At 38.4% G+C, this 15,956-nt stretch overlaps 1 protein-coding gene across 8 annotated transcripts in view; it reads left to right on the forward strand.

Moving 5' to 3' along the window:
- LOC137234366 (RNA-binding protein MEX3B) overlaps positions 1-15,125 on the forward strand; it is a 308,336-nt gene extending 293,211 nt beyond the window's left edge. For all 8 annotated transcript variants that reach the window (XM_067757950.1, XM_067757953.1, XM_067757956.1 and 5 more), the window contains one exon: positions 12,848-15,125. In XM_067757950.1, coding sequence (XP_067614051.1) covers positions 12,848-14,622 — 1,775 coding nt within the window. In that variant the 3' untranslated portion in view covers positions 14,623-15,125. The remainder of the gene's footprint in view (positions 1-12,847) is intronic.
- Positions 15,126-15,956: the final 831 nt, after the last annotated feature.

Raw genomic sequence — 15,956 nt, forward strand, 5'->3', positions numbered from 1 at the left:
CAATTCTATCAAATGCTCTTTCTGAATGTGACTGACTTGTTAACTGTTACAGTACAAACTTCATCTCTGCTCATAACCGCCCACATATCATCAGCAAGTTTAATTTAACTATTTATATCTGAATTAGCACAGCTAGTAAGTGCAGTATTTATTCCCTGAGGCAGCGTTCTTAACCATAACTTCTTTAAAGATCAGAATTTATGGTAGAACCTGCACCTAAACTAAGAGCTCGACGGTCGTTTGTCTCTTATTTTCACTAGTTAGGAGAATAGCGCTCAGTCAAAATCTTTTTAAAAAAATCATATTTGTTAACTGATCGAGGATTTTCAATAACATCTAATATAGTTAAAATAGCTTATTTTTATTTTATTTTTATTTCTCCTTCGTCTACAGATAATCTTACAGACTACTTAATTAATTAAATATTTTAAATAAATTTAGTTTGAAGGTATTTACACTCAAATTAAAATCAATACCCTCAGAATATGTGTTGCATAATCGAATGCATCTCGATATTGGCTCATTATATGCACAGGTAGATCTGTGCGCAGGAACAGTAAAAAGTCTAACCAGTCTAAGTTCACGCGCTGTATGGTTAAAGTTTATTGACTTATAGATTTGAGTACAATTTACTTTACCATTGATGATGTTATATATGAACATTATTGAAAAGTAGCTCCTTCTGTCTGACAAGCTTGTCAATCCTAACAGTTTACGCCTTCCCAGATAATAGGCACGCCGTCAGGCCAATTAAGTTTTCATAAAGCAAGCTTGGTAAAAATTTTTTGCACCCTTTCTATTTTGTGGGAGTGAATTTGGAAGTATGCACTCCAAATAATGCAGCAATAGTCTAGAAGACTACGCACCAACGAGATATACAGTGATTTTAAGGTCATTGGGTCAGAGAATTCGGCGGAATTACGACGTATGAAGCCAACCATTGAGAAAGCTTTAGACAAAATATGGTCGATAGTTAGTTAGTTTCGAATCAAAAATAAGACCTAAGTCATTAAACAACGTATTCCTTTCTAATATTTGCCCATCTAATGAGTAGGCGAAATTATAAGGATTACTTTTTCTTGCATGTGAAACAACACAACACTTGTGGATATTAAGATGTAAATGGTTGACTGAGCACCAACTATGCAAATTATCTAGATCTGACTAACTAGATCGACTGACTAGATCAAGGCAATCAGTCAAATTACGTACTTTGATAAAGAGCTTCACATTATCAGTGAACATTAAACAGTCTGCTTTTGCAAAATGATTTGGCAAATCATTGATAAATATAAGGAATAGAAGTGGACCGCAATGCGTTCCCTGCGGTATATCTAACCATGCGTTTACCGATACAGAAGAGCTAGTGGTGCTCATTTTGACAAATAGATTTTTTCCTGTTAAGAAACTATGAAAGAAATTTAAAATTTGTCCGTTGAAACCGAAAGCCCAGAGCTTGTTGATCAAAATTGCATGATCAACCTTATCAAAGGCTTTCGAAAAGTCAGTGTAAATTACGTTAAGCTGGGCTTGATCTTCGAGAGCATTTACAATTTTTTTCGTAATTAGCATAAGTTAAGGTATGAATACCATGCGTGATGAAGTCGGAGGATATCAATATGTAAGAATTGAAGTAAGATACCCCAGCGGGTCAGGGGGTTAGAATATACCCGCGGTAGGTATGCCTGTCGTAAGAGGCGACTAAAATACCGGATTGGCCTGAAGGTTTAATGTGGCCATATAAATCGTTCCCGAGATGGTCGGGCCAGCACCTTAATGATGCTGTGTTACCGGAGCGTACCGGATCTGTAAACGGCAAAGGACCATCACATCGATCACTCCCTAAACCTTCGGGGAGCAATCGTATCGCTACAACAACAACAACAAGTCGGAGGATAACCTGGAACTTCTGCAGAATCAGAATCCGAACATACCGACACAGGATGGGAAGGTACTTACTGTATCTCGGCCTACGGAGAAAGGTCAGTTCTACATCTTCCAAATAAACAAGCAGACGGATGATATATTGTACATGCAGCTTGGAAAAATGTCCTTTATACAGACAAAATTTATATGCGACTCAGGAAAAGAAGTCCCGTGGATAAAAATTCTAACACGCTGGAAGTGGGCGAAGTCGAAAAGGACCTCAAAAGCCTAAGGGAAAAAAGACAGGCGGAGGTAGCCGACGTCACAACGAAGGTGTTAAAAGAGGACCAAGAGCCAGATGGTGCTGTGAGTCGCACAGAGGAACACCCGGCACAACAGTTACAAGAGGCTGAAGGGGGTTTCGAACACTCTAAACCAAAAGGGTAAGGGGAGGACGACAACGTCACGACGAAGGTGCTGAAGGGGGACAAACAGCCCAATGGTGCTGCGAGTTATACAGATAAACCTCCAAGACAGTACAGTGGCGTCGAGCGAACTCCTCGTAACCCTTAGGAGGGTTCGTTTGACGTGGCGCTGATCCAGGAGCCGTGGCTCACATCGGGAGGAAAGGTTTCGCGCGGATTTGGCGTTTACTATGCGCAAACGGAAGGACGGGTGCGAGCTGTAGTAATGGTAAGGAAAGAGCTGCATTCATGCATTCATATATGCTGCCTAATTACATTGCTGTCCTGGGTATAACCATAGAGCGAGTTCTTTGTAGCATCGCTGGGAAAATACCATCCGGACCTGGGGATTTGTATGGCGAAAAACTGTTGATAGCCCATTCCATCTTTTTTTCCGTTATAAGTTCATTTATTAGCCGGAGGGAGGCTATTACCCCTGTATACTGTAGCATTCATTCATTCATTTGTACAAACATATTTTTTGACTCGTTTTAGTACGTCTTGAGATGCATTGACTCCTACATACATATTAAATTTCGATTTAAAGCTGACTAATTGCTCACCACAAACCTTTGCCTGCACACAATTTATTCCCACGACAATTTCCATACTCTATTCCGTTTTTGCTTATTATGCGTTTCCCACAACTAATTTTATTTATGCTGAGCCTGCGCTTCCCATCGAGCTGAATATATGTATCTACGCATTTCGCTAATGTAAGTATGTAATGTAGGTAGCTCATAAGAATTAACTAGAAAATTTTGTATAAATACTAATGTAACTTCGCTAATAAAATTAATTATTGTTTGGACATCAAACCAGAAACTAAGGCTTATCATTTCATACTATATGGCGATCCCGCCATACCTGGTAAACATCTCAAGCAGGACAACCACCTACTATATTAATTGATTATCCTGCCAAGTATTATCAACAGACTGCTATTTTGAAGCAGACTGCTAAACTCTTGAAAGCATCCTGCCTTATAAGGACAAAGCTTACTATATGGCGTTTGGTTTGGAGCAGACCGGCAATCAGTTAAAATTCTCCAGGATCGGATGCTAATAAATGCACACATCAACTTAATCCCGATGACATATTATTTTCGAAGTATTTTTGACCACTCACAAATCAATTTCGAAGGCAACTCAGGTGATAGAACGGACGACTTCATTGAAAAAGTCTGAATACTTCAGTCGGAGAAAAAATAACCAACGAAGAAATTCAAGAGGAGATGCAAAGCATTTACATGGAATTGAAACGCATAGCATTAAATAATATATAATAAATAGCATAACTGCAGAGTAGAATATACAACAATTTGACTGGCAGCATTTAAATAATAAGTATAAATTAGAAGAATTTTGTCAACCTCAGGGTTGCTTAACCAGTAGCAGAAATTTTTAATTTCTGCTTACGAATTTTTTTTTAAAAACTGTGTTAAGAATAAAACGTAAATTTTCTTTTAAAAAGGAACTTAGAAACACTACGTAAAAATTAGAAAAAAAATCCATTTGAATTTTATAAATAGAGTAAATTGGAATGCCTAGGTCATATTCGAAAAATCCCCTTAACTGGGACGAAAACGCCACCTTAAAAATAGAAACAATAGACAATGAAAAGGAATTAGGATTCTTAAAGAAGTTTTGGAAAACAATTAGGATGAACAGGGAGCCCACAGTCGAAGACGTAAAAAATCCCACAACTAGAGAGGAGGAAACTATGCGAATGTTACAAATGGTTTTCCCAAATAAAGATTAATAAAGAAAAAAATATATATTTTTCTACTTATTTAACAAGGACACAAATAGGTTTTTTAAAACTAGCGCACAAAACCGTATTTAAAGAAAAACTTTAATACGCTTACTTCCCTTCTTTACATCAAACAGAAATGAGCAAATGGGAAGAAATTTATAATGTATTAACGGAAGAAAAAATAAAGGCAGAAAAATCGTATAAATGTATAACCAAAAATACCTCAATAAAGCCTGAAACAATAGCTAAACACTTAACAATTATTTTAGAATCGCTAAATATTTTGGGAGAATCAATACATAAAGTAGATCACATTCTCACAAAAAACCACCGGACAGAGGCATACCAAATTTTTTTGAGTGTAAGAGACAAATTAGTATCTTCACTCGCACGGTACAACATAGAAATAACAGTACCAAATACATTTGAAGAAAACCTTCAAATTGATTTCAATATCCTCTTGTCAGAGTCCTCCTCGAGTCAGACTCCATTAACTGAAGATACAAAACCAACAGAATTCCCAAATACGATCACCGAAATGGCACAAACAGTAGTAGAATTCACTAAAACAGCCTCCTCAGTGTGCTACATGAGTTTGATGGTAGGCCAGAGAATTTGAACAGTTTCCTAGATGCTCTTGCTATTCTTGAACAGATAAAAGATAATCATGAAGCTCTGGCTATAACATTGATTAAAACCAAACTAAAAGGCACGTCACGAAACCATATTAGCAATAACAAGTAAGGAAGGCTAAGTTCGGGTGTAACCGAACATTACATACTCAGTTGAGAGCTATGGAGACAAAATAAGGAAAATCACCATGTAGGAAAATGAACCTAGGGTAACCCTGGAATGTGGTTGTATGACATGTGTATCAAATGGAAGGTATTAAAGAGTATTTTAAGAGAGAGTAGGCCATAGTTCTATGGATGGACGCCATTTAGGGATATCGCCATAAAGGTGGACCAGGGCTGACTCTAGAATGTGTTTGTACGATATGGGTATCAAATGAAAGGTGATAATGAGTATTTTTAAAAGGAGTGATCCTTAGTTCCATAGGTGGACGCCGTTTCGAGATATCGCCATAAAGGTGGACCAGGGGTGTCTCTAGTTGTACGATATGGGAATCAAATGAAAGGTGTTACTGAGCATTTTAAGAGGGAGTGGGCATTAGGTCTATAGGTGGACGCCTTTTCGAAATGTCGCCATTAGGGTGGGCCAGGGGTGACTCTAGAATGTGTTTGTATGATATGGGTATCAAATGAAAGATGGTAATGAGTATTTTAAAAGGGAGTAATCCTTAGTTCTATAGGTGGACGCCTTTTCGAGATATCGCCATAAAGGTGGACCAAGGGTGACTCTAGAATGTTTGTACGATATGGGTATCAAACGAAAGGTGCTACTGAGCATTTTAAGAGGGAGCGGGCATGAGGTCTATAGGTGGACGCCTTTTCGAGATATCGTCATTAGGGTGGGCCAGGGGTGACTCTAGAATGTGTTTGTACGATATGGGTATCAAACGAAAGGTGTTACTGAGCATTTTAAGAGGGAGTGGGCATTAGGTCTATAGGTGGACGCCTTTTCGAGATATCGCCATTAGGGTGGGCCAGGGGTGACTCTAGAATGTTTTTGTACGATATGGGTATCAAATGAAAGGTGGTAATGAGTATTTTAAAAGGGAGTAATCCTTAGTTCTATAGGTGGACGCCTTTTCGAGATATCGCCATAAAGGTGGACCAAGGGTGACTCTAGAATGTTTGTACGATATGGGTATCAAACGAAAGGTGTTACTGAGCATTTTAAGAGGGAGTGGGCATTAGGTCTATAGGTGGACGCCTTTTCGAGATATCGCCATTAGGGTGGGCCAGGGGTGACTTTAGAATGTTTGTACGATATGGGTATCAAACGAAAGGTGTTACTGAGCATTTTAAGAGGGAGTGGGCATTAGGTCTATAGGTGGACGCCTTTTCGAGATATCGCCATTAGGGTGGGCCAGGGTGACTCTAGAATGTGTTTGTACGATATGGGTATCAAATGAAAGGTGGTAATGAGTATTTTAAAAGGGAGTAATCCTTAGTTCTATAGGTGGACGCCTTTTCGAGATATCGCCATAAAGGTGGACCAAGGGTGACTCTAGAATGTTTGTACGATATGGGTATCAAACGAAAGGTGTTACTGAGCATTTTAAGAGGGAGTGGGTATTAGGTCTATAAGTGGACGCCTTTTCGAGATATCGCCATTAGGGTGGGCCAGGGGTGACTCTAGAATGTTTGTACGATATGGGTATCAAACGAAAGGTGTTACTGAGCATTTTAAGAGGGAGTGTACATTAGGTATATAGGTGGACGCCTTTTCGAGATATCGCCATTAGGGTGGGCCAGGGGTGACTCTAGAATGTTTGTACGATATGGGTATCAAACGAAAGGTGTTACTGAGCATTTTAAGAGGGAGTGGGCATTAGGTCTATAGGTGGACGCCTTTTCGAGATATCGCCATTAGGGTGGGCCAGGGGTGACTCTAGAATGTTTGTACGATATGGGTATCAAACGAAAGGTGTTACTGAGCATTTCAAGAGGGAGTGGACATTAGGTATATAGGTGGACGCCTTTTCGAGATATCGCCATTAGGGTGGGCCAGGGGTGACTCTAGAATGTTTGTACATATATGGGTATCAAACGAAAGGTGTTACTGAGCATTTTAAGAGGGAGTGGGCATTAGGTCTATAGGTGGACGCCTTTTCGAGATATCGCCATTAGGGTGGGCCAGGGTGACTCTAGAATGTGTTTGTACGATATGGATATCAAATTAAAAGTATTAATGAGGGTTTTAACAGCGAGTGGCCCTTAGATGTATATGTGAAGGCGTTCTCGCGATATCGACCAAAATGTGGACCAGGTGATCCAGAAAATCATCTGTCGGGTACTCCTAATTTATTTATATATGCAATACCACTAACAGTATTCCTGCCAAGATTCCAAGGGCTGTTGATTTCGCCTTGTAGAACTTTTTCATTTTCTTCTACTTAATATGGTAGGTGTCACACCCATTTTACAAAGTTTTTTCCAAAGTTATATTTTGCATTTTTTTCATTTTTCGTAATTTTCGATATCGATAAAGTGGCCGTGGTTATGGTCGGATTTCGGCCATTTTTTATACCAAGATAAAGTGAGTTCAGATAAGTACGTGGGCTAAGTTTAGTAAAGATATATCGGTTTTTGCTCAAGTTATTGTGTTAACGGCCGAGCGGAAGGACAGACGGTGGACTGTGTATAAAAACTGGGCGTGGCTTCCACCGATTTCGCCCATTTTCACAGAGAACAGTTACCGTCACAGAATCTATGCTCCTACCAAATTTGAGAAGGATTGGTAAATTTTTGTTCGACTTATGGCATTAAAAGTATTCTAGACAAACTAAATGAAAATGGGCGGAGCCACACCCATTTTGAAATTTTCTTTTATTTTTGTATTTTGTTGCATCATGTCATTACTGGAGTTGAATTTTGACTTAATTTACTTATATACAGTAAAGATATTAAATTTTTTGTTAAAATTTGAATTTAAAAAAATTTTTTTTTAAAAAGTGGGCGTGTTCTTCATCGAATTTTGCTAATTTTTATTTAGCGCATATATAGTAATAGTAGAAACGTTCCTGCCAAATTTCATCATGATATCTTCAACGACTGCCAAATTACAGCTTGCAAAACTTTTAAATTACCTTCTTGTAAAAGTGGGCGGTGCCACGCCCATTGTCCAAAATCTTACTAATTTTCTATTCGGCGTCATAACATCAACCCATCTACCAAGTTTCATCGCTTTAGCCGCCTTTGGCAATGAATTATCGCATTTTTTTGATTTTTCGAAATTTTCGATATCGAAAAAGTGGGCGTGGTTATAGTCCGATATCGTTCATTTTAAATAGCGATCTGAGATGAGTGCTCAGGAACCTACATACCAAATTTCATCAAGATACCTCAAAATTTACTCAAGTTATCGTGTTAACGGACGGACGGACGGACGGACGGACGGACATGGCTCAATCAAATTTTTTTTCGATCCTGATTATTTTGATATATGGAAGTCTATATCTATCTCGATTCCTTTATATATGTACAACCAACCGTTATCCAATCAAACTTAATATACTCTGTGAGCTCTGCTCAACTGAGTATAAAAACACAATTCAGGAAATAAAGACAAAATTGAAATCTGCTATTAAGGGTGAATCAGTAGAAGTTTTGACAGCAAAACTCCTGAACATACAACAACGCAGTAAAACTGCAAACCAGTATACTACGGAAATAAAAAAATTTCCAAGGCACTGGAAGGAGCTTACATATCTGATGGATTAAACCCAGACTTGGCAAACAAATATTCTACACAAGCAGCAGTCAAAGCTATGTGCAAGACTGCTCTAACGATACAGTCAACATGATAATGCAAGCCGGAACGTTCACATCAATGAATGATGCTATTTCCAAATTCACTAATAGTTGTACGGAAATAACACGCAGCTCAAATATAATTATGAGCATAAGGCAGCAAAACCAATATCGTGGTGGTTTCCGTGGAGGTTACAGAAATAACAACTACGGAAATTATCGGAATAGAAGATTTAGACCACAAACCCGACTCAACAACTTTAGACAGAATAATAATTTTGGAAGTGGACAAACCGGTAGTCCTCAAAACAGAAATAGAAATTTCAACCAAACACGAAATAATACTGGCAATGTACGTAATTGCACCCAGCAGGAAAACCAGAACACTCCATCTCGACTGTAGATAACAAAAAAGTGCGTATACTTAATCTACACTTAACAGCTACATATCCTCCAGAACTAGTCTAAGTAATTCACTTTCAACTCTCCTATTAGATACAGGAGCAGGCGTATCAATTATAAAAAAGGCTCAAATTGACAATATTGTCACAATAAATAATTTACAAATAACAGACCTAAAGGGCATTGGACAGGGAGTAACAAACACACAAGGTATAGGTAAAGCAGACTTAATAGGAGATGATCTTTTAATAGCACACAAATTTCACATAGTAGATGGTAATTTTCCAGTTCCATGCGAGGGAATCCTAGGACTGGACTTTATCAAAAAATATAATTGCATTTTAGATTATCGGCAAAATGAAGACAGATTAATTCTAAGACCCCATGATTTTCCACAAAATATAATAATTCAAATGACAAATACACCCACTATCAATACAATCTCAATACCCCCTAGATCAGAAGTAATTCGACAAATTAATATAAAATCCGACAACTCCGAACTTTTCATTCCCCATCGACAATTAAAAGAAGGAATCTTCATTGCCAATACAATAGCAAACAAATGTCAAACCTTCGTTAGAATCATAAACACTACTGACAAAATAGCAGTTATTCAGAACTGCAATGTAAAAACAGAAAATCTTAATGATTACGTACTAAACCAGTCAAGAAAATAACTCTAATAACAAAGAAAAATTAGAAAGAATACAAAATTTCTCCAATTTGCTAGTGAACAATTAAATTCACTATGCTCAGACTACGTAGATATATTCGCATTAGAAACTGAACCCATAACAGTCAAGAATTTTTATAAGCAAAAATTACATATAAAAGACGATAGCCCCGTCTACATTAAAAACTACTGATTCCCGCACACAAAATGAAATAAATAAACACGTAAACAAATTACCTGAAGATGACATCATAGAACCTTCAATGTCCGAATACAACAGCCCGATCCTATTAGTACCAAAAAAATCTTTATCCGGTAAAGAAGATAAACGATGGAGACTAGTCATTGACTAAAGACAAGTAAATAAAAAACTAACCGCAGATAAATTCCCACTCCCAAGAATTGATGACATTTTGGATCAATTAGGAAGAGTAAAATACTTTTCATGTTTAGATCTAATGTCAGGCTTTCATCAAATAGAACTAGACCAAAATTCTAGAGATTTTATTTCCTTTACAGTAGATAATGGCACTTACCGTTTCAAACGACTTCCCTATGGCTTGAAAGTAGCACCAAACTCATTCCAAAGAATGATTACCTTACCATTCGCAGGTCTGAAACCCTCACAATCATTTTTATATATGGATGACCTGGTAGTGTTAGGATGCTCAGAAAAGCATATGATGACAAATTTACGGGATGTATTTTCAACCTGTAGAAAATATAATTTAAAATTACACCCTTAAAAATGCTTATTCTTTAGTCAAAAGGTTACTTATTTAGGACATCAATGCACTAGCAAAGGACTGCTTTCCGACACAAATAAATTTGAAATTGTTCAGAACTACCCAACACCCAAAACAGCTGATGAAGCCAAACGATTCGTTGCTTTTTGCAACTACTACAGGAGATTCTTTCCAAATTTTGCAGAATATTCTAGAGTTTTAACACGACTCTGTAAAAAGAACGTTTCCTTCGATTGGTCGAAGGAATGTGAAATATCTTTTGATTACTTGAAGAAAGCACTACTTAGTCCAAATATCTTACAATACCCCGATTTCAATAAAGAATTTTGCATAACAACAGACGCCAGTGGCTATGCCTGCGGCGCAGTCCTTAGCCAAAAATATGAGGGAAAACATTTACCAATTGCCTATGCATCAAGATCTTTTACAAAAGGAGAAATATATAAAGTGACAATTGAAAAAGAATTAGCGGCCATTCACTGGGCTATCACTTACTTCAGACCATACGTATATGGTAGAAAATTTTTGATTAAAACTGACCATCGACCTTTAACATACCTGTTTTCAATGAAAAGCCCTTCATCAAAATTAACTAGAGTAAGATTGGATTTGGAGGAATATGACTTTGAGGTGGAGTACATAGCTGGAAAAGAAAATTACGTAGCCGACGCACTATCCAGAATAAATATTAAGAATCTAAAAGAAATGTCAGTGGAATCTTGTAAAATACTAAAAGTCACTACAAGATCTGAGACTAGAAAACAAGCCGGTAATAATATAAAAGAAGAAAATAAGTCACATAGAGAACCCTATAATATATGAAGCACTAAATAAATTTGAAGTAAAAAGACATGTCGAGCTCGTTTTCGATCCTCCGAAATTATATTTCAAAAAAGGGGAGAAAATTTGTAGCACAATAGATACAAGCAACCTAATTATTGAGGATAAGATTGACTTAGGACAATTCTTTACCAGGCTTAAAAAAGAAGCCGGCAATTTAGGACTTGTAAAGATACAGTTGTCCTTAGGGGACAAATTGTTTAAAGATAATTATACTCGAGTAAGCAAACATTTTTACTAAAACTAGTTGGGCAAGCTATCCGGAGGGCAGACCCTACGGCCTGCTCCAGCTTGCTACTGTTAGCGTCTCAAGGTCCTCCACTGATGAAATTTCCTGTGCCGAATGCCTACCTAGCTTATTTCCTACCACTTTGACGAACCTTCGCCAATTGGTCCTATTTGGATTACGATAGGGAATAGGAATTCCTACAATAAGACAGATATTGAATAGTATCCCTCTATGGTCAGTAAACGACTGACTATATGATACCCTCCAGCCTTCTATCCAAATATTGCTGTTACCGCTTAGTAGCGTGACATCCAACACCTCCTCCCACCCGTTGAATGTGTCCGTGGTTGGAAATACAAAGGTGGGTGTGTTTCCCCGATTGCATACTACTAGGTCAGTATTAATAATAAAATCGAAAAGTGACTCACCCCGAGTGTTGATTTCCTTCTCCATAGGGAGTGCCTGGAATTGGCATCACATCCCAGCACAATATCTGCAGATCTCCAGTCCTGCATCAAGGCTCGGACCTCCTCAGGTGGAGCGTCCTTGTCATGCGGCATGCAGGAAGAAGCAGTTAGTATGCTGGCTCCGTCAGCTGTGTCTAGCGAAATCGTTGTCAGATCCGAAGAGCTGTGAGACGAAACAGGAAAAACAATGTAGTTAGATTTTACCAAAACGCATGTCCTAGGCTTATCGTCCCCGCGCTTGTAAAACGTAGAGTATCCCTTTATTGAGAACCCTTTCACCTGGGTGTTCCACACCCAGGGCTGCTGAGCAAGGGCTATATCAACGTCTTCTTCCAGTAGGAAGACGGCAAGGTTGTCCGAGGCCAGCCTAGAGTGCTGGAGGTTAATTTGGCCAGCCTTTAGACCCGTTGGAACTAGTGGGGTCCAGGTTCTTGGTCGGCGAGCTGCAAGTCCTCCAGGCGCTTGTTAGCAGCGTCGAGCTCATCCGCTTTTTCAAGCGGAGTAATGCTGTCCTCTGATATGAGGAGCACGAAGGAGACGCTGTTCCGCCGCGATTCCTCTGCCGAGCTCGGGGTCTTTTTGGTATGTCGGAGGGCGGGATGAACTTAATCCTTAAGCCCTCCCAGACCTCCCCTAGGGCCAGCACGCAATTCTCCTAGAAGTCCTTGGACTGCTGGCCCTCCCATTTTACCACCCGGTAACTGCGAACAACATCCTCCGAGTTGAAGAAGATTACCCTCCGGGTTGGCCATGAGAAAGTCAATGACCATCTGAGACAGCCTTGCCTCTAGCTCCCCCCACTTCTCTAATACGGGCTTGCCGCTGTTGATGGTCGCATCCACTAGCGCAACTTGTAGGTTACTCCGAACCATTTCTGCGAAAAAGTTTTGGCCCCTCCCAGTGCTTCGGCTGTTTGTGAACTGTGCTACTTATAAATTTAAAAATATTTTGTATCCGTACTCCACATATCCATACTTTATTGTTATTTGTAACCATTATCAAATGCTTTATTTCTTCCCACAGGTTGTAAAATCAAAGCACTACGAGCAAAAACTAATACGTATATAAAGACTCCTGTGCGCGGTGAGGAGCCTGTTTTCGTAGTGACTGGCCGCAAAGAGGATGTAACCAAAGCTAAGCGTGAGATTTTATCTGCAGCAGAACATTTCAGTTTGATACGTGCCACTCGCAAATCATCAACTGACAACAGCTCCAGTGTAGTAGAATGTAATGACTGGAGTGGCAACAGTTTCGTCACCAATGCTTTCGCAAATATCCCTTCGAGACCTTCTATGCCAGGACAGGTAACAATACAGGTACGAGTTCCCTATAGAGTGGTCGGTTTGGTAGTGGGGCCTAAAGGTACAACTATTAAACATATTCAACATCAAACACAAACTTATATAGTTACACCTTCTCGTGAAAAGGAGCCCATATTTGAAGTAACTGGTTTGCCGAACAACGTTCAGTCCGCGCGTCAACTAATAGAAGCACATATTGCTCTACGTACAGGCAGCTTAGATCCCATCAGTGATAATGGCAGTAGTGCTGTTGTAATTCCAGGCACATCAAATGATGTTCCAGAGGTTCATAGTTTGAATGTGTTAAGTCAAATCTTAAATGACCCTACAATAGATTCAGACATATTTCTATCACTTTGTAAAGATAGCGGTATACGATCAACCCTTGGCTACGAAGATGAATCTTGTGAAGTACGTACTGAAAAGGCTTTCGCAGATGGCTTTGAACCAAATGACGACAGAAAAACTGAACTTAATGCAGCTTGCTTTGAGAACAAATTTGTTGAGAATCAAATCAGTTTTCGACATCTAGAGAACTTTCAATTTCAATATTTTAGTACATCAAATCAAACTCTCGATGATATGAGTGGCCTTGCAGACAACTTCAGTATTAAGGCTTGTATTGGTAGAAGTTCGAACGTTCTTGCCGACCTAGACAATAATCTCCAGAAGAAAAACGACCCGTTTCCTTCACCGTTCCAAACAACATTTACCTTAAACCAAAATATGCAATCCTCATCTTTCAGTGCAATAAATAAAAATAGGTATTTTCGCAGTGATGGCAGTGTAAGTTCTTATAAGCAAATAAATTTAGCTAATTATACCGGTGCTATTAATAGCAAGGCTCAAGGCGGTACAGAAGGCTCACCAGGCATACAAAGTTGTAGTATTAACAGTGAAAATAGCAACAACAACAACCGTATGACACGGTCTTGTTCATCGGCATCATCCACTGCATCATCTAGAAGTGCTAATAACAGTGGAACTAACAGTGGCACTAGCAGCCGTCCGGAACTAATTAACATTTGGAAAAATTTTGGCGAGTCTCTGGACCTTGATGAAGGCTTTGGCGATTTACCAAATATCTGGACTTTACCTACATCACTATCGATATTAAAATCATCCAATACCTCTCCTTCAACATCAATGAGCCCAACTGATTCATTTTCGGGTGAAATTCCAGCACTTACTCACAGCTTTAAAGATGGGGTGAATGGCTTAATAAGTGACTCACGTCATGAGTGCAGGGCTAATAAAAGTTTACTAAAAAAAAAACAAAATAGACAGGGCGACGGAATGCAAACACTTCTTTATGATTCAGCGACACCGAAACTTGAATGTCTGATATGTAATAATAAGAAAGTAAATGCTGTTTTAGTTCCATGTGGTCATAACATGTTCTGTATGGAATGCGCTAATCGTATTTGTGAGTTTGGTAATGGAATTTGTCCCATTTGCAGTTTAAACGTTTATCACGTTACGCGTTTAATCATATAAGTTTTTACTTAATTGCTAAAATAAAAGGAAGCCAATATTTTATTCATATTTGGTATCAAATATACAAGTAAAAATTAAGTGATTCTTTTTACAAATCGCATAAGTTCAAGTAACCATTTACGCATATATATTTAACCTAGATATACATTGTAGGTTCATACGTACACAAATAATATATTCTAATATTCAAAAATATTCTCAACACTATTATGTGACAATGAATGTGTTGATTAAACAAGAACTTTACACTAGTTGTAGAATTATGATATCCTTAAACAATAAAGTAGGAAAAAACTTATTTTCAAGCTACCGACTAATTTTATAGCGAATTAAACAAAGCCGTAACATGTATAACTATATATATTTATTTTAAAATTATATTTTTGTATGAAATATTTATTTTATTGAACGAGAAACCGTGCGAGTCCACCTAGACTTAACAGAATTTCATAATAATTACAAAAAAATAAATTATACCCATATTTTTTAATAAATATTAAAAATTTTTATGTTTTGTTAGAAGGAAATCTTATAAATAAAAATGGATGTGTGTGTTGTATATATGTGTTTAATAGGCGCCTAAAGTACCCAACCGATCCTCACAAAATCTTCAGAGTATGTTCACGTTGTCCTCCGTTATTTTCCAGGCTATTTAAAACTTTGGAAAGGGGGCAGTGCCACGCCCACAGCCGATAGAAATTTCATTTTGTTGAAAATCCGAATAAATTTTTGCGGTATAAATCAAAACCCCACCATAGAACAGAACTCGTTGCGCTAGACCCATCAACATTTTTGATACGGTCAACCATGGCATGTTACTGCAAGACCTGGAAGGGTCTACCCTTCCCCCCCAGTCTTAAAAGGTGGACCGCAAATTATCTGGATAGCTGGCAGGCATCAGTGCAAATTAGAAACGCAACAGCAAAACCAAGAAGAATTAAACTAGGGGTGCCACAGGGTGGTGTTCCATCCCCACTTTTGTTTAATTTCTACATATCAAAGCTACCTTCGCCACCAGAAGGAGTTACTATCGTTTCCTCCGCCGATGACTGCACAATAATGGCCAAATAAACATATTCAACATCAAACACAAACTTATATAGTTACACCTTCTCGTGAAAAGGAGCCCATATTTGAAGTAACTAGTTTGCCGAACAACGTTCAGTCCGCGCGTCAACTAATAGAAGCACATATTGCTCTACGTACAGGCAGCTTAGATCCCATCAGTGATAATGGCAGTAGTGCTGTTGTAATCCCAGGCACATCAAATGATGTTCCAGAGGTTCATAGTTTGAAGGTGTTAAGTCAAATCTTAAATGACCCTACAATAGATT

This window comes from Eurosta solidaginis, chromosome X, assembly GCF_040869045.1.
Source record: "Eurosta solidaginis isolate ZX-2024a chromosome X, ASM4086904v1, whole genome shotgun sequence".
Classification (NCBI taxonomy): Eukaryota; Metazoa; Arthropoda; class Insecta; order Diptera; family Tephritidae; genus Eurosta; species Eurosta solidaginis.